This window comes from Aristolochia californica, unplaced genomic scaffold (assembly GCF_029961685.1).
Source record: "Aristolochia californica isolate CCGP_79_NKW_82.1479 unplaced genomic scaffold, dmAriCali1.0.hap1 SCAF_1, whole genome shotgun sequence".
NCBI classification, from domain to species: domain Eukaryota; kingdom Viridiplantae; phylum Streptophyta; class Magnoliopsida; order Piperales; family Aristolochiaceae; genus Aristolochia; species Aristolochia californica.
The window spans coordinates 58,623,037-58,635,382 of NW_027181770.1; the positions used below are offsets into that span (position 1 = coordinate 58,623,037).

At 37.3% G+C, this 12,346-nt stretch overlaps 1 protein-coding gene across 1 annotated transcript; it reads left to right on the forward strand.

Annotated features, from left to right (window-relative positions):
- The first annotated feature begins 388 nt into the window (after positions 1-388).
- On the forward strand, positions 389-11,375 carry LOC137949459 (protein MICRORCHIDIA 7-like). Its single transcript, XM_068795510.1, has 17 exons — positions 389-794; positions 6,859-6,933; positions 7,315-7,428; positions 7,521-7,613; positions 7,748-7,832; positions 7,965-8,040; positions 8,319-8,447; positions 8,611-8,709; positions 8,889-8,990; positions 9,448-9,609; positions 9,704-9,799; positions 9,943-9,994; positions 10,080-10,191; positions 10,299-10,351; positions 10,468-10,784; positions 10,891-10,995; positions 11,301-11,375. Exons 1-17 carry the CDS (start codon positions 389-391, stop codon positions 11,373-11,375), a joined length of 2,151 nt encoding a protein of 716 aa, XP_068651611.1.
- The last annotated feature ends 971 nt before the right edge of the window (positions 11,376-12,346 follow it).

A 12,346-nucleotide genomic window follows, 5' to 3' on the forward strand; every position in this document is an offset into this window, starting at 1 on the left:
TCCAATAATGATATTATTAAATTTTATAATGAAATTTATAAAAATTAAAATAAATTCAAAATAACATCAACATGAATATGAAATAAAAAATAAATATAAAATAAAGTACAAATCAAATTTCCATTCAATGTGGACTCCTCAAAGTAAAATTACCTCTCAATGTGGACTCTTTAACTTTCATCTTCATTAGAACTAACTCATGTTTCCTATTTGGTGTCAACTTGTGGGATCGCGAGCCACGTTAATTAAACAAGGCGACCCTTCGCCGGCTCTTTGCGAGAGGAAGGAAGAGCTCCAAAAGCTGTCGTTTCGGGTTCGTGTTTCGAGGCGAAGTTTAAAAAGGTTCGAAATCTTACGATTTCCGCGGTTGCTGGCGCCTTACATCGCCATGGTGGGATTCACTGTGAAGGAAGAGAGAGAAGTCCTAGGAGAGCCGGAGAGGAAGTTGTTCGACCCGCTGCCAATCGCTGTCATTGGTCATGACTGTACCGACGAGAGCAAGGAGGATGGGAAGGAGAATGGCGCAGTGTCTGGGAAAAGGAGTAGAGGGTCTGATAGGGAGCGTTCGAATAAGAAGCAGAGGTTGGAGGATGCAGCGGTGGTTCTGCCAATCGGATTCTTGGATCCTCTACCGCCTGAAGAGCGGTTGCCTTGGCCGGGGCCGGAACCAATTGTGGAGGCGCCTCTGCTGCAGGAATGCGTGCCCGCTCCTGTCACGGCTTGTAAGCAGTTCTGGAAGGCCGGTGACTACGAGGGGGATACTGTGGGCAATAGCGGGTCGGGTTCGGTTTCAGGTAAGTTGGGTTTGTTTGTGTTTTCGTCTGTTTTTTTTTTTCTGGTTGGTGAAAGGTGTGGGAGATAATGATTCACATTCAATCTTTTAATTTCTCATTCACATCATCGGCTTAAATAGCCGTTATACAAAATATACATGGAAGAATTTGAGTGATTAACGGGATTACCCCAATCACCGGATTTACAGAATATTACATGATTTCTCCTTAAGGAAAGAAATCTCTAAGTAAATCTTAACACTCCCCCTCAAGTTGGTACATAGATATCACTTATGCCCAACTTGTCAAGACATTTGTTAAAAGCTCGATAAGACACTGCCTTGGTTAGCACATCGGCAAGCTGATCCTCAGATCGAACATGAGGGACTTCAATGATTCTTGCTTCTAACTTTTCTTTAATAAAGTATCTATCAACTTCAACATGTTTAGTTCTATCATGCTGGACTGGGTTGTGGGCAATATCACATGCGGCCTTATTGTCACAATATAATTTCATAGGATTTGTCTGCTCAATATGTAGTTCTTGTATCAGATTTTTGATCCATAATAATTCACATATTGCCTTGGCCATTCCCCTGTATTCGGCTTCAGCTGAAGATCTAGCCACCACCTCTTGTTTCTTACTTCTCCAAGTAACCAAATTTCCACCTACAAATGTAAAGTATCCAGAGGTAGATCGTCAATCTTCTATTGACCCAGCCCCATCGACATCGGTATAACCTTCAATTTTCAAGTCACCTCCCTTTTTAAATAAAATTCTTTTCCATGGAGATGATTTCAGGTAGCGTAGGATACGGTTGACAGCATTCATATGTTCTTCACTTGGAGAGTGCATAAATTGACTAACCACACTTAGTACATAAGCTAAGTCTGGTCGGGTATGTGCAAGATACATTAACCTCCCAACTAGTCTCTGATAACGCTCCTTGTTAGCAGGAACTTGATCTGAATGTATTCCAAGTTTCAGATTTTCTTCCATAGGAGTACTGACTGGACTACATGCTGTCATACCAGTTTCCTTCAATAAATCCAAAGCATATTTTCGTTGAGATAGAAAAATTCCTTCCTTAGATCTGGACACTTCAATGCCAAGAAAATATTTTAAGTAGCTAAGATCCTTCATTTCAAATTCTCTAGCAAGACGATTTTGCAATGATTTCTTTTCTTCTGGATCATTCCCAATTACTATCATATCATCAACATATACAATAAAAGTTGTGATGCCCTCCTTGTTATATTTCAGGAAGAGAGTATGATCTGAGTTACTTTGCTTGTATCCGATAGATTTCATAAAATTCGTGAACCTTCCAAACCACGCCCTCGTGGACTGCTTCAAACCATATAGAGATTTCCTCAGTTTACATACTTGTTTGCCTCATTTGTTTTGCATAATGCATCCAGGAGGTAATTCCATATATACTTCTTCTTGGAGATCTCCGTGTAAAAATGCATTTTTTACATCAAACTGATATAAGGGCCAATCAAGATTCACAGCCAGAGATAATAGAATCCGAACGGTGTTGATTTTGGCCATTGGTGCGAATGTCTCCATATAATCGATCCCGTAGGTTTGAGTATATCCTTTGGTGACAAGCCTTGCTTTGAACCTTTCAATAGTGCCATCGGCTTTATATTTAATGGTAAATACCCACCTGCATCCAACTGGTGTCTTTGCTACAGGTAGGTCAACCACTTCCCATGTTGAATTTTTCTGAAAAGACCTCATTTCTTCATTCATGGCTTCTTTCCATTTAGAATCTTTCAAGGCTTCCTGCACACTATTAGGAATAGATATAGCAGATAATTGATTCACAAATACTTCATTTGCCTTTGACAATCTATGATAAGACACAAAATTATGCATGGGATACTGAGATTTAGAGGTGAGAAGAGGTTCATAATTGACTCTAGGTTTTCCTCTTATGGTTCGATGAGGTAGCACTCTTAGTTGAGTTTCGGAATTTACCTGAGGTTCAGACATGGACTCGGACCCAGAAGGCAATTGATCCATTGGTACATTATGAAGGGGGGAAGATGGCGGCTGAGACTCTGGTTGCATCACTTCCATCTGGTCTTATCTTCCTCCATCCTGTGAATCATTTTGATGTCCACAGTTGTAATCGGAATATTGACCACTTGTACTATCCAAAATATCCAAATGATGATAAAGGGTCTTTAATTCAATCCTGTTCTCCTCCTGTATTGAAGACTCGGGAGTAGAATAATACATGTTTTCTTCGTGAAATACCACATCAAGAGTGGCATACAATTTACGAGATGGAGGATGATAACAACGATAACCTTTCTGATGTTGAGCATAACCAACAAAAACACACTTGAGAGCTCGGGGTTCTAATTTATGTCTCAATGACTTATGGAGGTGAACAAAGGCTACACACCCAAAAACTTTAGGTGGTAGATTCGGCACAGCAGGTGAACTTATGGTTTTATGAAGAACACTCAAGGGAGTCTGAAATTGTAACACACTCGAGGGTATTCGATTGATAAGGTAAACTACAGTTGTGATGGCTTCACCCCAGTAACTTGCCGACATATGAGCTTCAAATAAGGAAGCACGAACAACCTCAAGAAGGTGGCGATTCTTTCGCTCTGCAACTCCATTTTCCTGAGGGGTGTACGGACAAGTAGTTTGATGAGTAATACCATGATCATCTAGATATTCTTTGAAACTTTGATTCACAAATTCTCCCCCATTGTCACTTCGAAGAGTTCGTATTGTAGAATGATACTGAGTGACTATCATTTTGTGAAATTGTTTGAACAACGAACTAACTTCACTTTTTGACTTCATTAAACAAATCCAAGTCATACGGGTGTGATCATCAATAAAAGAAACAAACCACCGTTTATCACTAAGAGAGGCTATATTTGCTGGACCCCACACATCAGAGTGAATAATCATAAATGGTTCTGAGCTCCTATTCATGCTTATTGGGAATGGAACACGATGGCTTTTCGCCAATTCACATACATCACACTTAAAATCTAAAATAGATAGTTTTTCAAAAAGTGTAGGAAACAATTTCTTTAAATAACCAAAGGATGAATGACCCAACCGTTTATGCCATAACCAAATGTCAGAATCTGCAGATTTATTCTTCATGGAGAACGCTTGGGCTAACTGATGAAAACTTTCTGGCTGCAGATCAAGGTAATAGAGTTTCCCCCTTCTAGTACCATACCCAATTGTCTTCTGAGTTCGGATATCCTTAAAAACACAAAGGTTAGGCCAAAAAACCACAATACAATGCAGAGTACGAGTTATTTGAGCAACCGATAATAGATTATGATTGAGGGTTGGAACAACTAATACAGAATCAAGACTCAGATTTTCAGTGAGAGTGATAGAACCTTCTCCAATAACGTGAGATGGAGTACCATTTGCTGTAGATACGATATGTTGTTCAGATGGTTTCATACTTTTAACATGAAGATTGTCAAAGGTCATATGATCGGTAGCACCAGAATCAATTATCCATTCACTATTTCTACTAGGAGTAGAAGTATTAAGAACCTTACCAGATGTAGCGATTAAGACTGATGCATCCTCAGTTGTGTGAGAGGTGGAAGGTTCTGTTACTACAACGGAAGCATGATTATTTGATTTGGAGTTCCTTTTGCGAGGCGCTTTTGTAGGGTCCCACCATTCTGGATACCCGATAAGTTCATAACATCGTTCCTTTGTATGCCCAGTCTCACCACAGTGAGTACAAATGCGCTCTGGTTTGGTTGTTCCAACCTCATAGCTACGATTCTGAGATCCTGATGTTCGATTTTGATAACTGTTAGGACCAATTGGTCGAGCTGTTTTAGGCTTAGCTTGACGTGCTACCATTGCAGATGTCTCAACACGGTCAACGTCACTATTTAAAGTGGTTCTACGAACAGAGTCACGACGTACATAAGCATAAACTTCTTCAAGATCCAATATCGGGTCTTTTCTGAGAATTTGCCCATGGACTTGTTCGAATTCTGCATCCAATCCGTTTAAGAAAATATGAATGCGCAATCTTTCAACGGATTTCCTATAAGCGATAACATCATCAGGATCTTTCATTATAGTCCTGTCACGATGATCAAGTTCTTGAAAATTTTCCACAAGATCACCATAATACGTTGATAAAGGACGACCAGTCTGTTTGGTGGAGAAAACTCTCTGATTCAATGAAAATAATTGTGATTCATTTGACCCATCATAGAAAACTTTTTCCAGAGCATTCCATATTTCGCGTGCGGTACGCAGCTGAATATAGCGCTTCATAATATCTGGTGACATAGAGGTTAACAACCGCCCCTTGACTTTTTGATTTTCAGCATACCATTTCGCATAGGAAGCATCCGTTTCTTGTGGGAATGGTGTTTTTCCCATAATATATTCAAGTTTTTCTCGTCCCGCAATTTGCATCTCCATGATTTGGGACCATACATCATAGTTGACTTCGGTAAGAGTGACACTGGTTGTAAAACCAGAGTGTTCGGATTGCACATGAATAATCGGTGTTAATTCCTTTGACATGATGAAAAGAAGGTCCGTAGAGTGGTCCGGTCTGGTCTGGTTCACAAAAAATAATATTGATCTGGTTCGGTCCGTATACTGATTCGGTATGGTCCGATTCCCTTTCTAAAAAAAATAATAATCTTGGACCGGTCCGGTCTGGTCCGATCCCGGTTCACTGGGACGATCTTGGTCTGTCCGAGACCGGATCGCTCGGGCAGAAATTCTATAACCACCTAAGTTCAAAAAACAAAAAATTTAAACTGGACCGGTTACTGTACCTCTTCTTCCTCGAGACGACGAAGTTTTCGTGTCTCGACAGTGCGTCTCCCCCTTCGTCGGCGTCAGCTCTGATGATATTCTGGAATACTGTCGTCGGTGAAGGTTCTGTTGAGGTACGAGCAGTGGCTCGGCTACGATCGTCGACGGCCTGCGGAACGTCCGAACAACGCTGTTTCGTGGCGAGTCGTCGATCGGCGAAGCGTCGGATGGAAAGGCCGAGCAGTGGCTCAGATACGGTCGTCGGCGGCTTGCGGAACGTCTCGACGAAGCTTTCTGATGGAAGATCGGTGGCGGCGGCCTGCAGAGCTTCCGAACAACTCTGTTTCGTGGCGAAACAGAGTTTAGATTACGGAACAGAGATTTTTCACTCTGTTCTTCGGCTACAACTACAGAACAGAGCTTTCGCTCTGCTCTTCGGCGACGAGAAGGAGAAGGAGATGATTCTCCAGCTCTGATACCAACTCGAAAATAATGATTCACATTCAATCTTTTAATTTCTCATTCACATCATCGGCTTAAATAGCCGTTATACAAAATATACATGGAAGAATTTGAGTGATTAACGGGATTACCCCAATCACCGGATTTACAGAATATTACATGATTTCTCCTTAAGGAAAGAAATCTGTAAGTAAATCTTAACAGTTTCTTTGTTCTTAACAGAATGATACTTTATTTGATTTTCATGGTGGTTGCCTTGGCCGTATAAATTTTTCGACTCCTCGAACTTTTTCTCTGTTTTGCTGTTACCCAGTTTACTTTTATTGTATGGAATTATGACTAAGGTCCTCCTGGTCATGTTCAGCATGTGCCACTGGGTTTGTCTCTTGCTGTTAATTTTCGGTGTTTTACCTTGTTTAGTTTTGAAGCTGCTTCCTTATAATTGAGCTTGTCAGGAAGTGAGATAAGGAAGTACGCTGTAGAATTGTTGCTGCTAGGAGTAATATGAAAGACTGCACACATGCCTTATGTTATTTGAACTCTTCCGACTGAAAAAGAAAAAAGAAAAAGGAGCAAAAAAATAGGTTGAATTGGAAAGTAGTAGCAACTCATATGTTATCCATCTTGATTGCTTAACACTCTACATTGACTATGCTTATTTGCCTTTTTAATTTTGAGTACTTGAGTTCTTAGCTGTTATTCTATAGGATATGCCCTTTTTAATATTCCAAGTGGCACTTTTACATGCACATGTTGGTAAGTGTGGCACTGCTTTTATGCTTGTCAAAGAGGTTGACATAGGATTGTTTTTTCTCCATTTTGCAGCCGGCATAGATCATGTTCGAGTTCATCCTAAGTCTCTACATTCAAATGCTACTAGTCACAAATGGGCTCTGGGAGGTACAACTACTTTCTTTTCTGTAATTAGGAAAATCATGGAGGTGTATAAAATTTTGAGTTTGTATGGCTTGTTCGACCTTAAAAAAGTGAAGTTAGTGATTCGAAGGATTTTTTAATAAAAAATCGGCATTCTTCTTTTTTACTTTTTTTTTTTTTTTGAGGGAGGGGGGTGGCATAGGGTTTCCATTTATACTCTTGAACATTCAAAGACATCAAGTCATTGTTTGAAGAAAATAACATCATCTTATTGGGATAAACTCTTGGGACATCAATAAATAATCCTTGTTATTCTAAGAAGATAGTTGATTGTGTAAGGTTTAATATTGCTAATCTGGTTGAATAAAGTTGTTAAACAAATATATTGTTGTCCTTCTTTCACAGCCTTTGCAGAACTGTTGAACAACTCTCTTGATGAGATATGCAATGGAGCTTCTTTTGTGAACATAGATATGCTTCAGAATAAGAAAGATAAGAGCAGAATGCTATTTTTTCAAGGTTTGATTCTAATCTTAACTGTAGATGCTTCTACTATTGTGGACAGTTTGTAAGTATTCCCTACAAATTGTTCACTTAGTTTAATATTTCAGATAATGGAGGAGGAATGGATCCAAATAAAATGCGACAATGCATGTCTTTGGGGTATTCTGCTAAAAGTAAATCTGCAAACACCATTGGACAATGTGAGCCTTTACAACCTTTTGAAGAAATGTGTTATCTACCTGTTTTTGTGTGCTTTTGTATTTCCCAACTGCAACACTCTTCACGTTTGACATTCTTTTGTCTAATTTTAATGTTTCTTTCATGTGTTACTCAGATGGAAATGGTTTTAAGACAAGTACTATGAGGCTTGGAGCTGATGTTATTGTGTTTTCTCGTTGCAAAGGAAAAGATGGAAAGAGGTAAGGATTTGTATCCTTGCACAATTTATTCTATGTCAGTCTTGTTAAAATTTGCTTCAAACGAATAGCAGGCTCTGGCCACATTTTTGTTACTATGAACTAATTGGTCTTTTATTGTATTTGGATTTGTAGTCCTACACAGTCCATCGGATTGCTTTCATATACATTTTTGCGGAACACTGGGAAGGAAGACATTGTAGTTCCAATAGTATGCATATTCTAGATGGGGTGGTTAGTGAAGTACTTTTATTTTTATGTTCATGTAAAATCATTCTTTCAGTGTTAAAAAAATAAAAAAATTTATGCGTGATAAATTTAAAAAAAAAGAAGTTAATGTGTGATAGAATAGTTTCAAGTAGTTACATAAACAACTTGTGGGATCCTTAGGGCTCACTACTTGCTTTGTGTTTCCTCATTGGTAGTTGTTATGTGTTATTTGTCTACTTCAAATATTGTTTTTTCATACATGATGTTGGTAATGTCTAGATTGATTATGAGAAAGAAGGAAAAGCTTGGAAGAGCATGGTTCGATCATCTCGAGCTAATTGGAATACAAATCTTGAAACCATTGTGGAGTGGTCTCCTTTTTATAGTGAAGATGATCTTCTTCAACAAGTAAGTTGTATTTTAATTTCTCACTTTTTTTTATTCAATTTTACATATCTTGCATCAACGTCACCATGTCGGTCTGACTGAAGCTATTATATTTTGATAAATTAATAGTCTACATGTTATGTGTGTTTATTACTTTTTGTATTAAGAGTATTTCCTTATGCAGCTTAATTTAATTGAAGACCAAGGCACTCGCATTATTATTTACAATCTTTGGGAAGATGACCAAGGAGAGTTGGAACTTGATTTTAGTGTTGATCCACATGTAAGTATGCACTGACAAACACTTTTAAAAAGGGAATATGACAACAACAAACTACCTTCTCCTTTCTTCGTTTTCTTGTTTCCTTTTTCTCTTCATTAATAAAATTTCATCTTCTCAGAAGAAAAAAAATCCTTTTTGGTTGTTGGAGAGCTAAAACATATGAAATATTGATTTTCCAGGATATTCAAATTAGAGGGGTTAACCGTGATGAAAAGAAGATACAGATGGCAAAACAATTTCCTAATTCCATGCATTTTCTTACCTATCGACATTCATTGAGGGTATCGTATACAATTTGACTATAATTTTTATGTTTTCTTTTCATCCTAGCCTTTTATGTGCCACTATTTGAGTTCATGGCTTTTATGTGCCTCTATTTCAGTTCATGCCTATCTATTATGTATTAGCTACTTTAGAAATCCCTAAATCTGTGACATTCAAATAATGTAGCAACTTGATCTTTGAATTCTTGGGGAACTAAAAGAATACATTCAATCTCTACCATTTCTTGGCACTATAGAATGATATGTGTTGGGATAAAATTGTTTAGGCATTCAAAATTTTAGGACTTTTCTAAAGATAGAAGTAAAAATGAATTTGACCAAAATTTAGAATCGTCTTTGTAATTGTTTTTACTTAGGATTAATATTTTAAAGTTATAATGATTGGACCATAATTTAGAATTATTTTTGTAATAGTTTTCACTTAGGGGTAATTTTTTACTTTGATTTTGTGCAGAGTTATGTGTCCATTCTCTATCTTAGATTGCCGCTAGTCTTCAAAATAATTCTCCGAGGTAAAGATGGTGATCATCACAACATTGCATATGATATGATCCATATTCAAGAAATTACGTACAAGCCTCAATCGGGTGTTGATGGGCCTTTAAAGGATTCAAATGTAATACATCCTAAACCTTTGTGCTTATAATGTTATTGTTATTATTTCTCTACTTTATAACTCTTAACTTTTATTTATTTTTCAATTCCTTCAGATGGTTGCTGTTGTGACGATTGGATTTGTGAAAGATGCCAATGAACATATTGATGTCCAAGGATTCAACGTTTATCACAAGAATCGGTTGATTAAGGTTTTTTTTTTAATTTTTAGATTAATTGGAAGCAATCTACTTGCTATGTCTGTACTTTTTGTGTTGTTTTGAATTGTATTGCCCTCTGTTTGGTTTGCCATTTTTAGCTAGGTGAAAATAAGTTTTTTTAATTTTCTTTTCAGCCATTTTGGAGAGTCTGGAATGTTGCAGGAAGTAATGGACGTGGAGTTCTTGGTGATTCATCGACCACATTTGTTTTCTTTGTGATTAAATAATGGATTGAGCAATTGTTAACTGTTCACTTTATTTTTTTCTATAGGTGTCTTGGAGGCTAACTTTGTTGAACCGGCTCATGACAAACAAGGTTTTGAGCGCACTATTGTGCTTCAAAGACTAGAGATGCGGTTGATTCAAATGCAAAAGACTTACTGGTTGGTTCTCTATCTTTTCTTTTGAAATCCTAGCATAATAGGGTTGGTGTTTCTGACGTTCAAAGAAAAGTTATGGCCCATAATGGTATTGTTCTCATTACATTTAGGGGTAAGAATTGTGAGAAAGTTGGCTATGCTCCTCGACAACAAAAGAAGCAAGGTAATGATCACTAAGTTGAATGTGCAGTAATTTATTCTAAACAAGAAATTGCAGAAATTCTACAGTTGCATTTGACATGTTTTTGACTTTTTTTCTTCCTGTGTATATGACAACAGAGTCCAGCCTTGAAGCTCCTCGTCTTGACACTAACAAGGGTCAATCTTCCGAGGCAAGCAATTTGAAACATGTAAATGGCCAATTATATAATGGTGTTGAAAATATAAAGATGACAACTATATGTGGAAAAAAATCACATTCTTCACCATTTACCTCGGGGGATGAGAGTGGTGAATATCACTATTCTGAAATAGAGAAGGCAACCCCTTCCCACAGTGGAAAAAAATTGCATCTTAATGGGTCCAGTCAGGGTCTGTTGCAGTTGGCAACAGGCAATCTTGAATTAAAAAACAAAAATGAACGACTCGAGGCTCAAGTAAGTGTAACCCTTTTCAATTTTGTATGACTATATTCTCCACAACGAGAAGTTGTGCCTAATCTTTCTTTTATTTACGAATAAACAGATTTGTGAATTAGAGTAGAAGCTTGAGGAGGCAAGTGAAGAACTGGAAGCTTTGATTGATATATTCTCAGGAGATCAGATTCGGCGGGATAAGGAGGAGGAGACTTTGAGAAAGAAATTGAGGGTGAGAAAATTATAAACTTGTTTCCTCATACATGTATATTTTTTTCATGATAATAATAAAGAAGGATTCTATTAAAATAACTCTTGACAAGGGGGAAATTAACAAAAGAGGGAAAATAAGCTAAACTAAGTAAGTTGAACGGGCGAGGGAGGTTGTAATAGCGAGGTGCTGCCAGAGAACCTCTGCTGGAGCTAAAATGTCAGTTGTGCTCTTCACACTCCTTAAGAGTGTGCTGCTAGGATACATTTTAATTTTTAATTGAGGGTCAACATTTGAAAATACGTCGTCTTTCTATATATTTACAGGATGCATCTGCAACCATACAAGGTTTGTTGGAGAAGGAGAGACTAAGCTCAAACATCATCAAACAAGAACGTTAGAGCTATTAGACTGTAGTTGGGATTTGTCCAGGATTTTTGCATTAGCACTGGAGACGAGCAATTCTTTCTTAAAGGGGAGCCATTTGTGTAGAACTGTTGATGTTTGATTTCTGTTGTGGAAGCCATGAAAGTGACACAGTTGTGAAAAATGTGAAGTCAGCAATGGTTTTTAGTTGATATTTTTTTTATTGATGTTGTATATTGAGGGTGCAACTACCCTTCGATTTTAATCTCCAAATTTTATTTTTTATGTATAGTCATTACTTCAATAAATTTTGTTCATTGTTCTCATTGTATTGTATTCAGTAATAAGAAGTTTTTTAACTGACATTTTGTTCTTATTGCTAACAAGAATACACCCTCAAAATAGTTGAAAATAGAGTGATTCGAAGAAATCACATTTCTCAAACCCCATCTTCTTGTTTAACATTCATGTATATTGGTTACATGCTTATGTGTTCTCATGTGGCATAGCATGAGAGCCTGTAAATGCTAGTAGATTTCCATAATCAAGTTTATGCCGCCATTTAAGAGTCACTAAGGAAGACCAGTTAATCTTTTGTGGTTAAAATGGCTAATTATCAAATTCCATGCAGTTGTCGATCTTTTCTAAATGATCTATGAATTTGTCTTTGAATGCCCTCTCTAGAACATTAACTATTGTCCTGCATCAGAGGCAAAATGTGCCAATGGAAAAGATTTGGTAAGTGCCACAAGTGCAATTCTTTACTTAAAAGGCAAGAAAATGTAGCTTTTCTATATTGGGGTTATTGTCTTTTTGTTGTTTTTTTTTTTTAGGTTGTCATTGTCTACAATTCCTTGGATGGAAGAGAGAGGATATTGTTAAAATACTTGTAAATAATTCTTCGTATGGTGTCATGATTCTACAAGGTGATTTTACTTTTATCTTCCTTAATTAATTGATCTTGATTAATTTCTTTTACACTAGATCTCTAAACAATTATTAAAAT